At 41.2% G+C, this 23,962-nt stretch overlaps 1 protein-coding gene across 1 annotated transcript in view; it reads left to right on the top strand.

Annotated features, from left to right (window-relative positions):
- Positions 1 to 23,962, top strand: part of pclob (piccolo presynaptic cytomatrix protein b) — a 66,899-nt gene that overhangs the window by 12,084 nt on the left and 30,853 nt on the right. The window contains exons 9-12 of the mRNA XM_084734960.1: positions 32 to 1,273; positions 2,432 to 3,415; positions 15,016 to 15,912; positions 17,036 to 23,891. Coding sequence (XP_084591086.1) covers positions 32 to 1,273; positions 2,432 to 3,415; positions 15,016 to 15,912; positions 17,036 to 23,891 — 9,979 coding nt within the window. The remainder of the gene's footprint in view (positions 1 to 31; positions 1,274 to 2,431; positions 3,416 to 15,015; positions 15,913 to 17,035; positions 23,892 to 23,962) is intronic.

The following is a 23,962-nucleotide window of genomic DNA, read 5'->3' as shown; positions in this document are numbered from 1 at the left end:
GTTATGTGTTTGCTGTGTTTGTGTTTTTTAGGCAAAGGAATGGCTTTGTCTCAACTGCCAGATGCAGAGAGCACTTGGAGCTTCTGAACCTCCAGGCCTTCCCATGATAAAACCCCAGCCTTCACCAATCAAAGAGGTCCCTGCCCCCACAAAGAAGCAAGAGACCACAATGTCAGCAGTTCAAGAAGATATCCTTAAGCCAATTCCACCCAAAAATGAGACTGTTAATGTTGCCACAACCCAAGAATTGCCTGACAAAGCTGTTCCATCCACCGTATTGAAGACTGACGTTTCACCAGCTTCACAAAAGCTTTCTGAAGAGACACCTAAAGGACAACCTGGCACTCTCCAGCAACAGCTTCCAAAAGCTGCGCCCTCTACTGATAAGTCTGCTGCTCCACCAGAACGAGAAGTGGGGAAGACACCCCCACAAGAGCCTCCAAAAGCTGTGACTTCCTCTGCAAAGACTGCTCCTCCACCAGATCAGGAGGTTGGAAAGACACCCCCACAAGAGCCTCCCAAAGCTGTGACCTCTACTGCAAAGGCTGCTCCTCTACCAGGTCCAGAGGTAGGAAAGCCACCCTCACAACAGGTCCCAAAAACTGTGACTTCTGCTGCCAAGTCTGCTCCTCCACCAGGTCCAGAGGCAGGAAAGCCACCTCCACAACAACCTCCGAAAGCTGGTACCTCTCCAGCCAAATCTGTACCACCACCAGCTCAGCCTAAAAAACAGGAGTCAGGGGGTTTCTTTGGTTTTGGTGGTCCTAAATCACAGCCTGCTGCTGCAAAGCCTGCTGAGTCAGTGACTGGGAAGATGTTTGGCTTTGGGTCATCTTTCTTAAGCTCTGCATCCACTTTGATAACTTCAGCTGTCCAAGATGAACCTAAAACTACACCACCAACTCCACGTAAGATGTCCACTACAGGCCGTGTCTCTCCTAAGCCTACACCACCAGCATCTCCTAAAAAATTACCTGCAAAGGACACCAAGCCACCTGCTGTCCAGAAAACAGAAGAGAAGAAACCAGAGAAACCACAGCAGGAAAAGACTCCTTCAAAAGTACCAGCCAAAGTAGACAAAGCTCCACCAGAGTCCCCCAAGGCACCAACAGACACCAAGGGTGCTCCAAAAGCAGATCCGTCCATCTGTCCTCTCTGTAAAGTTGACCTCAACATCGGCTCCAAAGATCCACCCAACTACAACACTTGCACAGAATGCAAGATTACTGTCTGCAACCAGTGTGGATTTAATCCAATGCCAAATGTGACTGAGGTAAATCAATGCCCCCACAACTGTTGCCTTTTCTTTAACTGAACTTAAAAGTCCTCTAAAGAAAGTAAAAAAGACATTCATTTATTGATTGATTAAAGTGATGAATTTATAGTAAGGGTACATGAGTTGTCATGAATGCACACATGACTTCATGCATAAAAAGCATAAATTAATTCATGTGGTACTTCATGAACTATCAGGAATATTCATGAACAGCATCATTAATGCGTGACTTAATTTAAAAACAATATATCTATTAATATAACTTCTAAGGTAATTTAATAATTATGATAATTATGATTAATAATGTCCATGTCTTCTTTATAGGTGTATCTGCAGTTAAAGGGAGGGGGCAAAAAACTGACCAGTGCACATGTACTGTATTTGGTTGAATCAAAGTGCTGTTATCATGACTAACCACTATAAACATTGCTTCTTCATGACTTCATCTGGGCACTTAGTTAGGACAAGAAAACCTGTATGTATCATGTATGCATAAGAAACAACTGTGATTTCACAATTATGTCACCCAAAATTATATGTTAATAATAATATATGTAACTGCAGACTTACCTATTATTAACTCAGAAATCATGAAGATTGAAGTACACTAGTTGTTGGATTGCACATTATCCCTTTTAAGTCATGCATGAGATACTGTACATTCCCAATAGTTGATGAAGTGCTACATGTATGCATTAATGATAAATAATGTACTCTTACAATGAAGTATTCCCACATTTCTTAACATTTTTGGGTATTAGTTGGATCTAAGACATAAAACATTTTAAAACCATTTCATTATCAATACGTTGGTAGGTTTAAATACCTATACTACTTCCTTTACAAAGAGTGTTAATTTAATACCACACACTGAACAATAACTCCTTGACATACATTGGTTTACCAAACTCATGGTTTAAATATCACATTCATTCTGTCCATCCTATCAGTAACTATAAATGTTAGCCACATGAATTAAGATTTAACAGATTTTATCTTTACAATAGGCCTGATTGCAATTTATATAAATTAATAATGTGAAGGATGCCTCATTAATTTGAATTAAATTTGTCTGCCAGGAGTTGTCTATCAAAACAATGTATGTTGTTTGTTTTTCCACCATAATATATATATATCTCATTGTTCTTTTCTCAGGTAAAGGAATGGCTTTGTCTGAACTGCCAGATGCAGAGGGCCCTAGCAGCGTCGGAGCCTACTGGACCTCCTACAGTGAAACCACAGCCCTCCCCAAGCAAGGTTACACCTCCTGCCTCTGAACAGAAGGATGTACCAACGTTACTCCAGAAAGAGAAGTCCCCAGAATCTCCAGCAGTCAAGAAAGACATCACACCTTTACCCAAAAAAGAAGCTGAGGTTCCCTTGACAACTGCAGTCAAAAAGACAGACACACTACGACGAGGTTCTATGCAAAAGACACAGGTCCCTGCAGGTACTGAACAAGGAGAAGCACAGGTGCAACCTTCTCAAATTACGAAGCCAGAAGTCAAGGCAGGTCTCACAAAACAAGAGGCTGGTAAACCACCACAACAGCCCCCCAAATCTGCAACCCCTCCTCCCAAATCTACACCAACCCCAGCTCAGCCTGCAAAACAGGAGTCAGGAGGCTTCTTTGGCTTTGGTGGCCCTAAATCACAGCCTGCTGCTGCAAAGCCTGCTGAGTCAGTGACTGGGAAGATGTTTGGCTTTGGTTCCTCTATCTTCAGCTCTGCATCAACATTGATAACCTCAGCTGTTCAGGATGAGCCTAAAACTACACCACCTACTCCACGTAAGATGTCAACTGCAGCCCCTGTCTCTCCTAAAGCTACACCTCCAGTTTCTCCTAAGATTACCCCTGCAAAGGAGACCAAGCCACCTTCTGCACAGAAATCAGAGCCACCTCAACAGGCCAAGCCTGCTCCATCAGCACCAGCCAAAGTAGAGAAAGCACCATCAGAGCCTCCAAAATCCGTGGAAGTGACCCAAGTTGCTCCTAAAGCAGGTGCATCCACCTGTCCACTCTGCAAGGTCGAACTCAACATTGGCTCCAAGGATCCTCCCAATTACCACACTTGCACTGAATGCAAGAACACTGTCTGCAATCTTTGTGGATTTAACCCCATGCCTCATACAGGAGCGGTAAGTGCAATACATTTCATTTCACATGTCATTTTCACATCAACATATAGGAATGTTTTAGGTTTGTAAAAATGTCCCCTTATGATTTCAAACCCAACCCCTACAATCACAGGAGTGATTGTCATGGTTTAGCATTATTTGTTTTACTGAACTGTAATGAGGGCAACAGTGCTTTCAGTGATTCTGTCTGATATTGTGTACAAAATGCTAGTATGAGCAATTCAGAATGATAGAGAAACGGCATACTTGGATTAAAGCATGCACGTTTCAACACCATTCAGAGCTTAAGTATTGCAAAATTTTCACTATATTCTACATTGATCATACTGTATGTAACAAATACAATATATTCACTTGACACTGTAAACAAATACACAAGACAAAAAATGAATGCACAGTACAAATTTACAATGCAAAATGTGAAGAAATTGGAGATGGGAAATATAAAACAATTAATTAATCTGCAAATTTCTAAAAATGGAGGTAGAGAGAAATAATCCTTAAGACTTGAAGATGTCCCAGTGTCTTATGTCTAATATGCTCCTCACTGCTTTTGTTTAGCGCTAATGTCACCTGCACTTGGAGAAAAATTATGTTCAGTGTCAATAAATCACAATGTTGCTGCTGTCTGCTTTCAATGTCAAAAGAATCAAGTAGGCTAATATGGCTGTTACTGTCCTTGCTGTTTCTTGTTAATTCTTGCACAGTCAAGAGTCAGGTTGGAATGTGCAAACAATACTATTGATTTTTAGCACTTTGATTTTGTGGAATATTTTGCAGTGTAAAGGGTGGAAACACTGAGAGATTGGCTGTCATGCAGCCTTTTATTTCTAAAGAAAACGTTGAACACAATAGGCTGAATTTTACTCCATTGTTGACTTGATTTTCTTGACAAAGACCATGAATAAGAAGTGTGATGGAATAATAGAAGAAGGTTCCACAGCAGAGACAATATATGGAGAGTTTACTTGAATTGGTTTTCAGAATGTGGCTTTAAGCGGAGATCTGTGCGCTGCTAATGAATGTAACCTATGTGAATAATTGACTGACTTTGAGGGCTTCTCAAACGCAATTTAAAACATACTAAAATGCCCGCTACATGGTGACTGCGATCCCTCCACTAGGTTGGCCAGAGTTATTACATAACGGCTCATGAGAAGAGTGCTTCAGCACAGCAGACCGGTGGACTGAAAATGTATTAAAGTGATTGAGGGTTGTGCAACAGCATTAGTGAGATGGGATCTGCTGCCATAGCAGACCAGGGAATCTCCAGCCCCGTGAGAGATCCGAGATGGCAAAGCCCTGTGATATGCCAATAAGCAGAGGTGAACCGGATTAAGTCCAACACAACACGCTGCAGTACATTAGAGCAGCAGACCTTTCCTTTCAGGCCATCTGCTCTCTCACAGATCAGTGGCTCCACGTAATTCAACAATTTCCCCTTCATTTCACGTGGGTGGCAGCAGCACATGTGTGTACCTGCTTTGTGACGTACCCACACATGCAGGTCATTGTTGAATGTAAGGGTGTGGAACCTTGCCTTTTCATAGCCTACATGTCCAGTGCAGTAATACTTTCCTTTCTGAACAGCTCACATTTCCCTTTGGGGTTGGTCCGTTTCTGGCAAACAGTATTAACAGTTAATGCATTAAATAATTTGCAAATGGATTTTTTCAGAGCCATCTAGAGTGATTTGGTGAGCTTTATATTCTTCTCTCACAGTTATTTCACTGGTCGGTGTAATGGAGTTCAAATGATACAAACTGCACTGCAAGTCTTTAAAATGTGAGTGCAATTCAATAATGTGCCCCGTCAGTCATTTTAGTCATTTTACTGGAGGCTTTTGAATAAGGTCATCTTTGATGCTAATACTTTCACAATATGAGGTCCTATTAAACAGGGAAAAAGTCAGTTACATTAAATCTGAAATATCTGAAAAATAGATCCATTTGTTGAAATAATGGGATCTTCTATTCCATTTTTGACAAAAGTAAATTCACACTTTATGTAAAGATAAGATTCAAGATAAGACAAGATATAAGATAATTGTTTATTAATCCCACAATGGGGAAATGTGAATTGTTACAACAGCAAAGGGGGACAGCACACAAACAGAAGCAACAATAAGAAAGCGAGATGTAACTTAACAGTAAAGAGCAAAATGTTTAATAAGTATAAATAAGTAAATAAGTAAACAAGATAAAAAGAAGGTACAAACAGGATATGAAAAAGATAGAAACAAGAAAGATTAAACCAGTAAGAACAATATAAAGAGGAAACAGACTCAGTAGCCGAGTTAACACTACTACACATATCTTTGAAATGTAGATATTACACAGTTTGGTAAAAGACAAAGTATTTCTGGCTGACAGTTATTTGCATGGGGACAGTTCTGTTGACTCTCAGTAAACAGAACAGAACAGCCATTTCTGTCGTGACTGAGTGAGTGTGAGCTCTATTTTTTCTCTTTCCTTTATTTCTGCCTTCAATTTGGTTTTCCCAGATACTGATTGCCACACACTCAGCCCAAATATCACACTATTACAGAGAAATAACACTGAAAGAGATGTGTCTCTTATGTAATTGACACTTCTCACGTTTTTCGCGGACACCAGAGTGGGGGAAGAGCCTCAGGGTAGAGGTTGGATGGGGGAAGGGACAAGTGTGGATGATTGCTGCTGTGTGTACAACAAGATTCATTCCTCTTAATAGCAAAGGAAAACAGAAATAGCTGGGCCTTAACACAACTGAATAGGATGAGCTGCCATACTTACTGCTGCCCTGTGACCTGCTTCATCCAAAAGAGGCTGTAACTGCCAGTTCTCCATCATGAATGTTTGTGGCTCCAGTAGAAGGGCAGAAATGCCCCCTTTTAGATTATGAAAAGGACATGTGAGGTTGGAAAGAAGAAGAGGCCACTTTAGGCAAAGTGAGTGCTAGCAGCAAGTCTATCCATCTTTCCTTTGCTTGTTCTGCCTCAGCTGATGCCATCAAAAGCCGGGAGTGACTGTTGTCTGATAAGTAGGACACACGTGTGTCGTGCTTTGCCAGCTAATGCTTTGTGTTTGACAGACGAGACAGCATGAATGATAGTTCCTCAGTAGTTTTTCAAATTTACCACATGGCTGGCTGTATATTTGGCTTCAAATAGATTTTTATGGATATTTTTGCTGGTACACAGCAGTTCTCGCCTTATATTTTGTCTTGAATTCTATATTATTATATACTCAATAAAATCAATAAACACAATTTTGCTTTTGTTCACATGTTTCATGAGTTGAAGTTAAAGATCTAAGACCTGACAGGTGTGACAGATAGAGATCCTGATTAAAAAGAATGATTGTTGCACCGGTGTGTCTTGGATTGGTCACAATAAAAGGCCACTTGAAAATGAACTATGGTTATTTCACATAGGGATAGAGATACCATTTCTTTTCCCAGAACGGCAAAGTCATGACCCGCCCTATTCTGCCTCCAGTTGGCTTTCCCTGATATTCTTACCTTAACCCTAATCAATCATTCTTCATGCCCACCAAGCCAAACCAAGGCAACCAACAAAGGCAGCAAGTACCAGCCAGTCGGGCAGAGTAGGGCTGGTAATGACTTTCCACAGAAGAAGTTGTTTACTTAAACTCATGAAAATTGGGGCAAAAGCAAGTGTTGCGTTCATATTCAAGCAAATGACAAATATTTTGCAAAGCTGCCATGAGAGAGTAATCCACAATAAAATGTATTATCTCTGACACACAGGCCAGTAGAGAATACCCTTAAACCTGAAATCTAGCACTGAAGTCTTTATACACACACACACACACACACACACACACACACACACACACACACACACACACATATACATATACATATACATACCTGGTGTATGTTCTTTACACACACCAGTTGTATGTGCAAGATGTTTTCTGCTGTCAGCCAGACAACCACAGACTGTTGCCCCCCTAGACAAAGAGGAGCACCTAGTGACAGTGTTAAAAATAGTCACTCTGAGGAGAGACCAAGCACAGCCTACCTGCTGCATCCTTAGTCTTTTTTCACAGCCTGCTGTAGAAGGTACAACAAGGCCTCCGCTTAGAATATTCTTGAACTGGTTTTATATCAGTATGAGTAATGAAATATGGTAGGTCAGGTTAGGTTAGGTTAGTATAACATAGGCTAGGCTTGGTTAATTTAGTTTAATTTACGTTAATTTAGGTTATGTTAGATTAGTTTAGGTTAGGTAGGGTTGGGCTAGGCTAGGTTAGGTTAGGTTAGGTTAAACTTTATTGTCTACAAGGTGGAAAGTATTTGGCTTCACCAGTCATCAGGGATTATAAATAAGATAATAAAATAAAACAGTAAAATGGGAAGGGTTAGAGTTCATGCAGTTCACCAGGCCCAGTAGAAAGAGTACAAAATGCTGGAATTCTGCATAAAAATGTGCAAATTCAGCAGCAATCCTGTACAACTGACTGTATATTTAATCATTTAACTAGTCAAGTGCCCTTGAAATAAATGACTTCTCAGACATTTTAGGTGGATTGTGGCAATCCAAAGCACCTTCCTGAGGGACAGGAAAAAGGACAGGACAAATCACTGTTTATGTCAAGTCCTTTCTTTTTGACATTCCATACAAACCTGCTGTTTATTTGACTACGACATCCCTTTGATATTACAGGCTGTATTAACCAGCCAGCACTGATAGTTTTCCCCAACACTTGACATCCATGTGTGCATACTGCGCAACCACAGTAAAGCCACCAAATTCTTGCTCACCATTTCAAGAATATTCTGTCTCACCCAAAGCAATTAAGCTCCTAAGTAGTGAGATTATTTGTATTATTCTCTTGCTTTTGAAAGGACAGTTTGTTTAACGTTCCTTGACATTTTCAAGATTTTCGTACATATCTATCAAGCCGAATATGAATAAAGAATCCTTGCTGTTATTTTAATACATGCTGAGACTTTCTGCCAGAAAAGAAGGAATATGACCTCACCTATAAGGTCTAGCTTTCTTGATGTACCTGCTTGTGTCTTTGCTTTTTATTTATGCCACACCCTCTCACTGCCTCTTCTACCCCAATCTACTGTACACCCCATTGCACTTTGCCATCAAAGGGAAAAGTGGTGATGCGCCATTTGACAGATTGCAAAAAGCAGGGGGTGTATTTCCTTGTCTTTAGAATGAAGCACTCTGCTTATTACAGATTAGTAGGTCAACATTCTCTATTATCAGAGGGCTTGATTCATGAGGAGTTCTGCTCTGTGGGGGCTGCTGAAAGCCAAGTATATTAGCCAGCTACAGCGTGTGCCAAAGGCATCTGCCAGAAAATCAATAAGAAACTTACCAGCTCCAGTATCAACAGCAAGAAAGCACTGATGAGAGGCTGGAAAATAGTGGCGTAGTCCACAGTCTAAAGGCCACCCATTCAGTCTAGCTATCAGAAAATGTCAATTTCAGGACCACTTGGATGTCCAGTGTCTGGTGCCTTTCTACAAATACACAAACTCAGATTGCTGGATTGATTAATTAATGTGGAAATTTAAGCATGACAGGCTTTCCCTGTTAAAAGCAGTTTGATAGATGTTTGTGCACTTGAATTTTATATTGATTTACAGTGTCTTTGTTGAGCCACACACCTGTAATAGCCTCACAGTGACAGAGAACAAGATTTATTCCCCTTGTCAGTTATGCATAATGCATGGTGGAATACGCCACATGTGCATCTAGGATATGAATACCCATAAACACACTGGTGTAATCTGAATGAAAGTATAAAATTTTCAGGTATCTTAAAATGTCAATCTTTGAAAGTAATTTGCACCCAATTTGAATGAGTTCTTTTCCTCAGAGGTGGCAGAAGTACTCACGTTCTTTACTTCAGTAGGAGTACAGGTAGTTCTGGAAAAAGACTCTGGTAAAGGCAGAAGTACTGAGTATTCAGCTTCTTTACTCAAGTAAAAGTGAAAAGGTGCTCTCTGAAGGACATTTCTAGCAGCTGTTTCTGTGCAAAGCTAAGTGAACCTCACCTTTTCTATCCCTCTCTTTGTGTTTCATCTAGTTATATCTTTTACGCCATTTTTATCTTTGTCATCTTGTTACATTATTTTCAGTCTTGTTACATCTTTCTTGACTTCATCTTTTTGGTCTTGTTGCATCTTGGTATATCATTTTTTTTATCTTTTTATTTAATTTTTTATCTTGTTACATCTTTTCCATCTTGTTACATTATTTTTTTTTATCTTGTTATATAATTTTTCAAATTGTCACATCGTATTTCTCTTGTTTCAGCTTGTTACGTCACTTTTCATCTTGTTACATCTTTTTTGTTTTATGTCTTTGATGCCATTTTCATCTATTTTGTTGTTACTTAATTTTTCGTCTCATTGTTGTGTTGCATCATTTTTAATCTTATCACACCTTTTTCATCCTTTTTCATGTCATTATTTTGAGGTGAAAGGAGATGCAAGATGAAACACGATGAAAAAATCTTAAATCTCTCAAAATTTAAAAAGCTGTCAGAAAGATAAATCCTCAAGACAAGTATAGATACCTGAAAAATCTACTTCAGTACAGTGACAAGTATTTGTACTTAATTAGCTCCCACCTCTGTTTTTCCTAAGATCTTGCATAAATGCAGAATGCCTTTTGCTTTGAATAAAGTGAACTGGGCACTTCTTAATAAAGCTCTGCAGATCCAGCCTAATGCAGCACGCCTGTGTGTCAAGAGCATAATTTCCTGACTGCTGTCATTGTGAAGGTCTGGTAATCCAGCTCACAGGCTAATCGTGGGGAGCAGCCTCTCCCACAGCTCTCTGCTTGGGGCTCCTGCTCTTTACTCATAAAACAGATTTAATTAGACAAAAGGATGATGGCGACTTTCCAAAGCCCGTGGCTCTGATGCATGGCTCTGAGACTGTGTGGTGGTGAGGCAGTGACTGGCGCTGGAGGGGAATGTGATGGGATAAGGTCTTTTTGTTGACTAAGATGTTTTTCTTTTCAGTCCTATTTAGAATTAGCAGGTTAAATGAGATATCAGATGCAAGGTTGGTGCAGTGGTGGGGTGTAAATGTTTATTTTTGCTGATTTGTTTGGCGTTCATTTGGTAATGCGTGATGCAGAAGTGCAGCCCTTCATTTCCATACCTCTCTAATTGCTCTGTCCATCTGTTCTTCACTCGGGTTGAGGTCAGTTAACATGGGGCTGTGTGATATCAGCACCTGGAGAGGTGTGAGGGGCCGGGCCATATTTAGATTGCAGGAGAAAGGGAGAATACAGTGGACCAGCAGAGAGACTCAGGAATGCAAGGCCATGGCTCAGCCATCTGTGAACGCTGCTGTTTGATCCCTCTCTATCAGTCTTACTTCTTACTCCTTTCAAGTTTGTTCTGTTAGATGGAAGCAAAGGCTGAACAGGGAATAGGCCACGATGTCTGATTTTAATGAGTTATGCAAATGTGTTTTTTGACAATCCTGCTGCTTCTTAACAACCTGTGTTTTGTTAATAAATGTTCATGTCCGAGTGCGGTTATCCTCAGTGGCCAAAATTAATTAAGGTTGCACTGTTATGATGCTACTGATTACTGGAAATGCAATGATAAACATGTTAAGAATATGAAAACCTAATGTAATTATGTTTCTAGAATTATATTTGTTTTTATTGCTGTCTCAAATTGTGGTCATGGCTGTTCAGGAATAGGTTTTTAAATATAGTTTCCTCCAAAATGCAGGTAAAATCAGAGATGGACATAAATACATTGTTATGAATTACTTTCTAATTAAATGTATTGAAATGTAATGTAATGTATTAAAATAAAAAATAATAATGGCACAAAAAAATGCATTTGGATTAAAATACAATCATTTGTTATTTGAAACTACAAAAATACAACTATACTCAATATGGGCCGGCCCTTAAAGGAGCAATATGGAATTCCGTGTCACAAAATGAGTACAGCACTCCAAATAGTAAGTATGAGCCACAGACAATACTATATTAAATAGGTTGAATCCTTATTTCATATACAATCTGTGGTTGTAGTGAGTTTTCCTGGTTTCTTGCCAAGTTTAACTCCTAGCACAATATTAACTTGCTTTTAGCCAAGGCCTGATATTAGGCTAATTGTTATGCAGTTTTTTTAAGCACTTTAAAACCCGGAGATAAAAATGTGTCTTATTTGAAAGTAAAATGACATATTTTAAGTATTTTTAGAAACACACAAAAGCCCTTAAAGTATTTAATTACATCTTATTTGTTCTGCCAGGCAAAATACAAATGACAAAATTATTTTTACATACATTTAATTGGCTATAATTCCATTTCTTTTCATAGCTATAAAGGTAGCATCAGTGCATATGAGCTGCTTGTGGTAAGGCCATTTTGCTGCGTCTTTAGCATGATCAGAAAAGTAGGAAGACTTAAAATTTATGATTACTAATTTATCATTTGAATGGCATCAGTGGTGACATTATTTAGCTGATTAGCATATGTATGCAACAGGAACACAATCCTTGTTAGCTGTGATTACATCTTGCAAGCACGGCAGCGGAGGAGGAGGACAAGTAGAGGAGTGTGTGGGAATTGTATTGTTGGCAGATGTTTGAGGTAGAGTAAGAAGACATACAGGTTTGTCATTTAACAAAAAGATTAGTCTTAATAATCAACTGATGTAACTTTGTACAAAAAAATGCAACTCTCCTCAGCACGATTTAGCTTTTATGTGGATCCATGTAACTGACTGTCCAACTTTAAAGGTAATCCTGTGTGAGACTGAGCATCAAATAACATGAAACTGAGGTTTAAATGATTTATTGGTTTATATGATTATCAGCTTCATGCACTATGCTGATGAGGCTTTGTTTGTCATTGTTGGGAACCAACAGGATTATCGTGTTCCTGAGTGAACCACAAGTGACTGAACAAAGGTATCTCAGTATCAATCAAATTAGATCCTGCATATGAGTATCAGTTCTCGTTTTCTGTAATTCTGTTTGCCATTAATATTTCTCAGTCAGTGAAAGCATTTTACAGCAATGCAGCTAATTTCTTGCAGTGTTGCTGCTGCCCACACTTTCAGGGTAGAATATGAACATCTATATTTTCAGCAATGCTCTATTTGCATTTCATGTATGCTTACATTAATTCCTAAATATTTAATCTCTGTAAACAAATTTGGACAACTGTAAGTTTCAAACAATAATAACCTCTACTAGCAAGAAAGTGGTGATGATATTTTGCAAGTTCCCTTTAAATATTCGCTCCAGCCTTGTCTTTCTGATTCCGAGTATGATCACAACAGGTCTTAGCAGTGTGATATTTTAGGCTTGTTTATGAGTACAAAAACGAAATGTCCAGCACAGCTGGATTGTAAAAGCGGGCCTAAGCCGGGGTATGACAGAGGGTAGATTACATCACTTACTAAAGCTCAACTCAGCACATGAGCCCATGAACTGTGGTATTCATTTACGTCACTGCATCCTGAGTCAGTGCTAATCTCCAAGACAAAATGTGTGTGTTTGAAGACACATCCAGATACATTTCTTGTTTGTAGTGTGCATAAACATTAGTGTGCATATGTGGCTATTGTGGTTTCATAATTAAGATGTATTAAATATGTATAGGTGCTAATACTTATATCTCATGGATAAAGCAATTAAAACTTAATGGTCTCACAAACAGGATATGTGTGCGATGTAATCTCCTCCTCTGTCCTGTGTATCAGAACTGCTCTCCCTGGCTCTGCAGAGGCAGGCGCATTGCTGTGATTTGGTCTGCTTGGTTGCTACAGACACTGTTTTATCTATTGACAGCTTATGCCTTCCTCTCCTCCTTAACTGTCCATGAATGGAGCTTAGATGTGATAAGGAATGTCTTCAGAGGATTACTTTTTTTAAACTAATAGGGTTGCTTATAAAATGTGATTAGATCAATTGCAAGGTAAGCATTTTTATTGCTGTCTTACAAGTGCCGTAAGTTCGAGTGCAATAGAAGTGAGCATGTTTATATTACTATAAGCGTTCATGGAAAGTGTTTTTGATGGTTAATATTTCTCTGTAAATGTTTTGGATGTTTGAATTGTCCAGCAATGATAGTGCAGTTTGAAGACTGGATTTCTATTACTTTGACTGCTACGGTATTACTCAGCATAAGAGACTGTACTGTATTGTACCATGTTCTTATCTATAACAAATCTAAGATGTCTTTGGTAGTTGAAAATGTGGAAATTACGAGTTGATGTTGTCATAGTTATTATTATTGCACTGCCATGGCACATTGTAGAGTTATGTGTTTTTTAATTAATATATCATATCAGTTCAACTTTAAAACCTCCCCAGAAGCCATAATCACTTACAAATTAAATAACAAGTATTTTGACACGAGGCTAGACACCAGACAACAAGGAATAAGTTTTTATGTTTTTGTTTACAGTTTTGTTACATTGTTACATGTTTGTTTGTGTCTGTAGTCTTTGGACTGGAGTTTTTTTTTGTTTTTTGTTTTTTTTAGGTATTTCACAAAGTGAAGAGTTCAGGCAGTCTTATTCAAGTAAATTAGGCTTGTCCTTCACAAAGCAGTTAGTGTTATGTTACAATGAAAACTACCATTACAGTCCTCAGATTTTTACCAATATAACAATCTTCAATTAAATTAAAATGCTGCTTCTATTTCAAAGTTGAGCTTCAGTGCCTCCACTTTGTCACTGCTGTTATGTCTGTAAGTCAGAACAAAATAGGAAGTGAAAACAGGGTTTAATTAAAAGTTGCAGTTACCTTTTTTCAATTTTGTTTATTACCATTTTAAAATGTAGAGTGCTGACGCTGGGCTAATGTGATGTCTGTGCACAGCACACACACAATAAATGCACTGCAGGAATTCACAGTGCAGGTTTTATTATTTATATCAATTTAACACACAAAGAAATTTCATTTCCGCGTGGATGAGTTCATTGGCATAAACTGAATAGCAAATGTGCTCGCTTTTGGTAGTTTTTTAGAAAATTGTAATTCATTCAGAACCTACATCAGCAAATGCATTTTATTGTTGGCACTGGCAAAAAGGACTCTGCTTTTGTGGAGGAATTCTCCAAAAACCCAAGTAGGAAAAGCAATTGTGTAGGGGCAACTAATATGCTTTGAACAAATACAGCATGAAATTTTAAACAACAACAATACCAGAAACCTTGTATATGAGGAGGAGGTGGTGGTGGTGTGGAGAGAGCTGCAGAAGCAAAACAGCACCGGCGTGAGTGTATTCATTTAGTAATAGTGAAAAGTAGCAGGTTACTAAATCAGCGCATGTGTTGTCCACCCATATGAATATGTTACTAGTTAGCTGGTAGCTAAGCTTTTAATGCTAATTAAGTGTTAATGAAGCAGCTGATCAGCTAATGCAAGCATGACTCTGCTTTTCTTATTTTCATTTATTAAATAGGCTTATACTGTGCTGAAATCAGCAAAATGCTGATTTAGCATCAACTGAATTATAACTTAAAGTCTTATGTTATATACAGCAGGTCGAAAATGGACTAATTGAGCCTGCAAGGTGTTTTCATGTTAATCTTGTGATAGTGTGTCTCCTAATCACACATTGTTTGTTTGATCAACAGAAGGAATGGCTGTGTCTGAACTGCCAAACTCAAAGGGCTTTGTCGGGACAGTTGGGAGATTCAGGAAAAATGCCCCAGCCTTCTGTGAAGCCAGAGACCCAGGCCACAGTTGCAGCGAAAAAGGCAGAGCCAGCTACTGTCCCTACAAAGGCAGAGCCCACACCTGCGGCCCCGAAGTCACAGCCCACACCTGCCCCCGTCAAGGTAGCACCAACGGTTCCGACCTCAAAAGAGAAGATGGAACCTACATCTGTCAAGGCAGAAACTACAGCCACAGCAGCCTCTGCACCAGTCGAGCTTAAGACTACAACAACAAAGGTTCCACCTGTTACAGCAGAAAAACAACCTTCAGCAGCCTCCACTGCAGAACCCACTAAAGACTCTATGGCCCCTATGCAGCAGGCGGTAGTAACACCAAAGGTCGAAGTGCCAAACAAAGATGTTCCCAAGACTGTAACAGTGGACAATAAAGAAGAAGCAGTGAAAAAGGAGGTCAGTGTGACAGAATTTCCGAAAACGGAAGAGTCTAAACCGGAAATCTCAAAAGTCAAAGTTGAAGCAGGCGTAGCTGCAGCTTCCTCCATCCCAGTGACTGAGGCTACAGTTGTGCCCACCCCCCCTATTGCTGCAGAGGTGGCTATGGCTGAGATTGTTCCAGGGACTGAAACACAGCCAGAAGTACAGCCTGATGATAATATCAAACTGACAGAGCCAACGAAACCTATACAGCAAGTTGAAGTGCAACCAAAGTTAGAACAGCCACAGCCGGTATTGGAAGAAGAGCCAGTCGTAGCAGCTGAGAGCAAGGAAGCGGCTGTTAAGCAGGTGGAGAAGATCACTGATGTCACTTCAACTCAAGAGACACAACCAGAATTCACAAAGAATATCATCATAAAAGTAAGTCCTAATGATAAAAATAATTATTGTAGCAGCAAATGTTCAATTTAACATTGTAAAATCAAAATTCTATGAAATAATCATCATGATTACATCACAGTGTTAGCTGGAAGTAAAACAAAGGAAAAAGTGGAGACAAATATGAATCACATCAGAGTAGTAAGCCACATAACCAAGCAAAAATGTCATCTTGCTGTGTTGTTGGTTCCAGAGTCGAAGTAGTAATTGCTCAAAATTGAAGTTTAATTACAAACCAGCTGACACTGTCAGTCAAAAAATACTAAGAAACCCAAAAAAACAAAAAACAAACAACAACTCAAAGATAATCACAGCTAAATGTAATAAGATGAAAGCGGGTGATGTGTGTGAACTGTGTCAATATAAACAAAACGAACTGACAAATTGTCCTGAAAGGAAATACTCTCACAATTATTTTCCTTATTAAACAGAAAAATAGAACCATATGTGTTATGAGTTCAAGTTTCTCTCTTTTACCAAACTGAGATGACCTTTAACTGCCTTGTTAACTCTGTAAGATACACCTCTTTTGAAATTGAAACAAAATAAAACTCACCAAAAGTGCTTTGGTCAAATTGGTTTAAATAAGTCTTTCATTCCCCATGTTAGGTGTAAAAAATATTTGGCTTTTTAGGCTGCTTTGTTTGACTGTCATTGGAAAAAAATGCACCAAGTATTAATTTTGATATGTATGTTTTTGCTGCATTACATTGCAGATTTTTGTTTGTTACTTTCATTATTTGCCCACACATTATTTGTTAGCTTACTTCATCCCTTATTTTCATCATATGGTGATATTAATATAATTAGTGTAATAACACCAAAAACTATGACAGACTTTTTATACGTTTAACTAATGTCTGAGATTTAAATTACACTGAGGGGTCTTCATTTTGTTTGGCTTGTTTGTGTTTTCTGCGATATTTCACCCACCATACCAATTTTATATAGGCAAGATTAAATGATGCCTCTTACCACTGAATTAGACCATTTGCTTAATAAAATGCCACAGTTGTAAGTATAAACAAGATGACTGTTGCAAAAAGCCTGGTTCTCTCACTGATGAAATCTATTGACTGTTATCTTGTTTTTTTTACAATTTTAGGACCAAGATGAAACCAAGAAGGAGTCTACTGAGCAGGTTAAACTGGACACAGTTGTCCCTGTGGCACATTCTAAGCCTGAAAGCAGCCTCAAAGCAGTGGAGCATGATGAAAATCAACCCCATATTCTGCCCATGTCACAAGAACTGGAGGAAGGGCAGGTGGTTAGTGATACAAGTAAAAATGATATAAATACCGATTCATCAATACCAGTAAAGGAGGAAGTTAAAACTGAGAGGAGGCGCTTAAGTTTCCAGGCAATGGATGAGAGCAGTGAAAGTGAGCTCACACCTTCCCCCTCACCTAAAGTCCAGAGGAGAAGGCTGAAGGTAACTAATGTTTCATCCAGCAGTGAGGACCTCAAAACTGAAAGTGCTGACTCCAATATGGATGATGAAGAGTTCATCCGCAGGCAGATAATGGGAATGGGTGATGAAGAAGAAATGTCTCTTTCAGAAGATGACAAAGAAAAGAATTTGGCAAATGAGGAAGCTATCAAGACTGAGCTTGATAATTCTTCAGTGACGCTCAAATCGTTGACTAGAAAAAGTAGCACAGATAAAGAAGACAGCCCAGCCAAGAAAAAAGTCATCTCAAAAACTGACACTGAAACTACTCAAGATGTTCCTGAAACAATGCCTAGCACAACTTTCAAGAAAGCTATTCCAGTCATGAGACAGAGACAAAGCACAGATGAAGAAGTAGAGAGCATCACAGAATCCCTATCAAAGGGATCCTCTAGTGTTCAGGCATCGAGCTTCACTCCAGGATCTTCACCTACATCAGCCTCATCTCTGGAGGAGGACAGTGACAGCAGCCCAAGTCACAGGAAAATCAGTGGGGACAAACAGCATCGCAAAGGCAAACACAGACAGCCAACCCAGCCTCTTCCTACCATTGACTCCTCTGAGGATGAAAAGATGAGGGAGGAGGAGAAGTCGAGGAAAGACAAAGATGAATTTAGGGCCCATGCCCAATCACTATCTCCAACTGAAGATGTTTCCTCCACAGAGGATCTGAGACAGGTCACCGTGGATGAAACCAGTAGAACATCTGGCTCTGAGTTTTCTCCCAGTATAGAATCAGAAACAGATGCTAGGCGAGCTGTACAGAGAGGAAGTAAGCCTTCACCAACAGTGATGCCATACACTCCCTCTGATCCATTCAGAGAGATGGATACTGTAACAAAATCATTGAAGAGTGCTGAAGAAGCCTATGAGGAAATCATTCAGAAGACAAAAGCTATCCCAGGGGAGAGTCCTCCTGATATTGAGCCCCTCTATGGAGGAATGGCAATAGAAGACTATCTTTATGAATCCTTAGTTGAGGAACCTGAAATTAAGATGAGTGACTCTCAAGAGGAAGAACTCAAGCTCGATACTGGCTCTGAATCTCTCAAAAAACTCAGGTCTCCAGAGGAGGTTTATGAGGAGATGATGCAGAAAAAGAGGGAGCTGATGATGATAGAGCAAGAGTTTCAGGAGGCCCAGACAGCCATGGAATCTTCTTCATCAGGGGCTTCAGTCACTGTGCCTCCCTTGGTTGCTGAGACCTGTGTGGTGACCATACCCACAGAAGAGACATCCCCCACTGTACAAACTGATATGCCTCTAACAGGCACTGAAATAACCAGTGAATTGCCAGTGAAGAAAAAGAAACGACCAGCTCCACCACGCCCCTCTGCACCTCCTAAGCGCTCTGAGGTTACTGTTGTTCCCAGTGCTCCTAGTGGTATAGGTTTTGTTAGGCCTATGGTTCCCCAAGATCCTGCGCTGAGAAAGGCATTGTTCCCCATTCCAGACCTCAAGATTACCCAGTGTTCATCTGGGGAGGAAGAGGATGACAGTCTTGCAGACGAGTATGGTGTTGGTATTTCCTCTGATATTACACCCAGTGATGACTCTGAGACTAAAGAAGATCCATCAATAAGCCCACCTTTGTCTGAAACCACTGAGATGGAACCTATCTGTGTGGTCTGTGAAATCCCAGAGCCTAAACCTATTCCAACTCCAATATCAGCCCCAGAGCTAACCACTACACCTTCCCCGGTATCACCAATGTCACCTCCAACTTCACCAGCCACTCCAGATTCCAGTTTGGCTTCTAATGCTACATCTTCATCCTCATTCCAGGCTCAAACACCTCTTTCACCAGATTCAACTCCACTGTCTACACCAACACCTCCAGCTTCATTTGTAACCCCCTCACCTCCAGAGATCTCGCCACCATCGCCTGTCACAACTGCAGCAGTACCATCTGGTGGGGACTCAGCCTATCATCCTGCTCCAACCACAGTTATAGTTACAATACCAGATGTGGTGTCAGATCCATCCAAAGCTCAAACAACTGCTGTAGTTCAAGTTAAGGATTCTACAGCTGAAACCCCAACTCTAACACGAGCGGAGACATCTACTCCTGTACCTGTTGTAGTTCAAATGCCAGACTTGGTTTCATCTCCATCTCAGGTGCCTATTGAGGCTCCAGGTGTTATTCAGGTTTCAGCAATAAGTCCACCACCTGTTGTTGTTTCAGTTCAACCTACAACCCAATTTGCTGCTAGACCTGTTGCAGTCCCCACTCCAGCTTCAGCCCCTGTTGTTTCTGCTTCTGTCACACCGGCCTCAGGTCCTGGGCCAGTCATAGTCCAGATGCCAGATCTGGTTTCAACTACATCTCCAATCTGTGCACAAACTCCATTACCAGTCTCAGCAATTGTAACTACACCAGCTCAAGCCCAAGCCAAAGTGGTACACTCAGTCCCTGTGCAATCAGCCGTCCCATCTATGAGCCCAGTAGTAGTACCAACTCCGGCTCACACAGTTCAGGTGCCTGCACCAGCTCTAGCATCGACGACCATAGTCAAAAAGAAAGTCCCACCCCCTCCTCCCCCTCGGTCTACTTCAGTGTCATTACCTGAGCCTAATACAGAGCTGCCACTTGTAAAGACTGTTCAGCATGTTACCCCCACTGTGACCACCACCGTAGCTATGGGAACCACAGTGTCTGGCCAGCCAATGCAGTCTGTAGCTGTGGATATACAGCCAAGAATGGAGGAAATACAACCAGACAATGCTGCTGTACCTCAAGTGGTGACCCCAACCAGACAAGGCCATGTAGTCATTATAGTGCCCACTGCGGAAAACATATCTCTGCTTGGACAAATCCCACAGGATATAGCTATCACAGGGCCAATTGTTTCCACTCCTTCCCTGCCACAAAGTAGTCAAATAACCACACACCCTGCTTCAAATATACCTATCACTGATACAGCTTCACTATCCATGAAGGTGTCAGCAGTGGCTTCAGCTCCACCACTTCCACCTAAACCTATGGCAGGGACAAAAGTTGACACAGTAGAAATACCTGTAGCATATACACCTCCACCACCTTCTACCACTGTTCATCCAAAGCCACCAGTTCCTTCTGCAGTGACAACAGCTGCAGCAACAGTAGCACAAGTTTTTGTTACAGCAGTTGGCCCGAGTCAAACCGCCAAACCTCCTCCACCCATACCACCTAAGCCTATATCAATTCCAGCAGGACTGGTTTTCAGCCACAAGCCAGGAGAGAGTGTCAAACCACCTCCTCCCATGGCCCCCAAAGCTGCAACACTGCCCAGGACCAAAGAACCACCAAATGCTTTGTCACTTAGCCTGACACGGCCTGTGGAGTCTAAGTCAGGTGCTACATCTCCTAAGTCACCTTTGTCTCCCAGACATGCCAAATGCTTGCAAACCTATGTTGTGATAACCCTTCCATCTGAGCCTGGTTCACCAACAGAGAGCATAACAGTCCAGGCACCTGTAAGACGAGGCTCCATCCCATCAACAAAAGTGTCAGGGGTAAGGACCACACCTTCAGAGCAGAAAACGCCCACTGAGGCATTCTCAGCACAGGCTTCAGTTAGGAGAGCCTCTGTCCCCTCTGTAAGGCATCCACCTCCAATAGCCATTGCTCCAACTGTGGCAGTCGAGCAAGTGACATCCTCTGAGGTACTAGCTGATAATGTGCAAGCCAGGAGAGACTCTGTGCAGCCACCACAATCAGTGGCTGATGGCATCATTTTGTCATCAAGTCAAGACACACTTATTCAGGCACAAACTGTGCTTCCTCCAATTAAGAAACCATATGTGCAACAACAACAATCAATTACGCAGCCACTGCCACCACCTAAAACAACTCCTAAGGTCATCACAATGCCCCCAGAGCCAGAGATTCTTATTCAACCACTAACAGTCCAAGCCACAGCAAGAGCACAGTCTATACCATCAGCTGCCCAACATCCAAACATAGCCACAGAGGCCATGACAATTCCACCAGAGATTTCAGCTGAAGCACTAATTTCTCAGCCCCCAATACCAACTGTACCTGTCCAGCCACAGCCTCTGACAGATGTCGCTATACCACTGCAGCCTGAGGTACCTTCAAATGCACATGTTCCCCAAGATAGACCAACTGCAGTACCCTCAACTGTTCTTTATCCTCAAGTTGCAACTCAAATAGAAATGCTACAAAAAGAACAGGATATGCCTGCTGATGTCATTCTCACCGAGCCAACTGAGTTAAGATCAACAATACCAGGAGTGAGTCATCAAATTCCTGGTCAGCAGCAAGTTATGATGGTTGAAGGTTTTAACAAGACTCACGCCACTTCTGAGCTCCCATCAGTGCCACCAACTATACCACCTTTAGAAGTTCCAACTTTAGTGGCACAGCAGGTATCCACACAGCAACCACATTATGTAGCTGAAGTGGTGACCCTTCCTACAAGGTTTGAATTATCTACAGAGGCTATTACAACTGACTCTGCTGTTAAAATACCAGGAGTAGCAACAGTATCCCCAGTACCTCATCCTGTCCCTGTAGTAGTTGAAATTAGCCCACCACCCCAAGTAAGTAAGTTAATGCCAATAACTACAGTTGCTAGCTTGACAACTCCTACAGTTGGTGATATAACACCATCACCTCATGTGATTGAAGTTCAACGAATGGCAGGACAGCCAGAAGTACCTCATGTTACTTGTATTCCACAAGACTATGGAGCAATTACATCTTCAGTCATGTCACATTCAGCACCACCACTGGAGGTCATAGCATTGCAGCCTGAATGTGAAACACCTAGAGAGATTATACCAAAGGATGCTGATTTGACAACAGCTCCAATACCATCATCAGTGATGCAGCCTCAGGCAGTGGCTGGGATGCCAGTTGGAGTTATTACAACTGAGGAAACCACAAGCAGGAGGAGGACATCTATATCTTCCATAGTGCAGCCACCATACACCACAAGTGAGATATTTACCTATCCCACAGAGTATGAAATGCCCACACAGGTGGTTACAACTGAGGCCTTTGCTGCCACCAGAAGAGAATCTATAACCATGCAGCAACCATTACCAGTGGCACACGTAGTAAACATGCCAGCTGAAAGAGATATTCCTATTGATGGTCATGCTGTCCAGGTCCCGCACAGGAGAGGATCTATTCCTTCTACAGAACAAAGACCACAGGTATTAACTTATTCATCAGAATACGATCGCCCTCTGGAGATAATAACCACTGAGGCATACACCAGGAGAACCTCAGTGCCCACTGCACAGGACATTCCACAAGGTGTATCTGTGGCTCCAGTCACCATCACTAAAATTCAGCAAGAGTCTATTGAGAGCCAAGAGATTCGAGGACCAGAAAAGGTGGTCTCTAGCATGAGTCACATGTATTCCTCTTCAATTTCCACCTCAGGCCAGCCTCCTGAAAGCTTGCCTAGCCTGGTCACTCAGGTGGTCACCACTGAGGTGCAGAGGACCACTGTTTCTGTTGTCCATGAAAGACTTCCACAGGTTCCTCCACCCAGTGTAGCAATCACTATACAACCAGATGTAGCTAAAGTCCAACCTCTGCCAAAACAGAATGGTAGGATAATCTACCCTGGTGACGTTATCGATTTGCGTACCATGAAGGTTGGTGTAAAGATGACTGAACAGGGCATGGACCTAACACCGCCTGAGTCATGTCGACAGTCTTTTTCAAGTGACTCTAGTGGGCGTCAAATAACAGCAGTGCAGCCTGAGATTGTAAATCTTAGTGCAGAGATCACCCCTGCAACAACACTGTCTGTTGTGACTGACAGCATCACAATTGTCACATGTACAGCCACCATTGCCTCATACAACAACACCCCAGCAGAGAAACCACTCGATTTGCAGGGCCCTGTTACGTCATTGCCACTGCCTCTCACTACATACAAACCATTTGAACCACTGGCACAGATTGTATATAGACCTGTGAATACCCAGGCTGTAGTCAGTGCTGTAGCATCCACAGATCAAGACATACCTATTAATCTTTCCTTTGGTGTCTCCGCGGAAGGCAAGCAGCCAGTTACTTCAAACTCAGCAGCAATCAGCAATGGAGGTCCAGTCCTTTCTCTAGAGGCCACAGGGGCTATGGATCTGTCAAACTACAGACCAGTGAGAGCTATGGTAGCTTTGTCTGCCACAAGCCCAGGAGTGGTAACCACAGTTGTGGAGGATGATGGGACTCCAGTTGACCTTACAGCTGGAAGGAGGAGTGTGTGCTGTGATGTCATTTACAAGTTGCCATTTACAGGAAGCTGCAGAACACAGCCCCCAGTTACAACCCAGCCTGACAACCGTTTTGGCTATAGAGATGACCACTATCAATATGATAATGCTGGACTGTATGGTATCAAAGGCATGAATGGTATAAAAGCCTCAATGTCTGAGACCAACCTGACAGAGGTTGGACTTTTCTCCTATGATCCCAAGAATGACCATGATTATCTCAGTGGATCTGCAGATGGCGCTATAGATCTCACTGCTGCCAAACTTTCTGCAGGTGAGTATGGACGTGTTTCTGCATGTTTGCATTTTTTTTATTATCATCCTCTATGCTTGCTTTCTTGGCTT

The sequence above is a fragment of the Lutjanus erythropterus genome, chromosome 13 (assembly GCF_056507025.1).
Source record: "Lutjanus erythropterus isolate fLutEry1 chromosome 13, fLutEry1.hap2, whole genome shotgun sequence".
In the NCBI taxonomy this organism is placed as follows: Eukaryota; Metazoa; Chordata; class Actinopteri; order Lutjaniformes; family Lutjanidae; genus Lutjanus; species Lutjanus erythropterus.
This window is presented reverse-complemented; position numbering and strand designations above follow the sequence as displayed.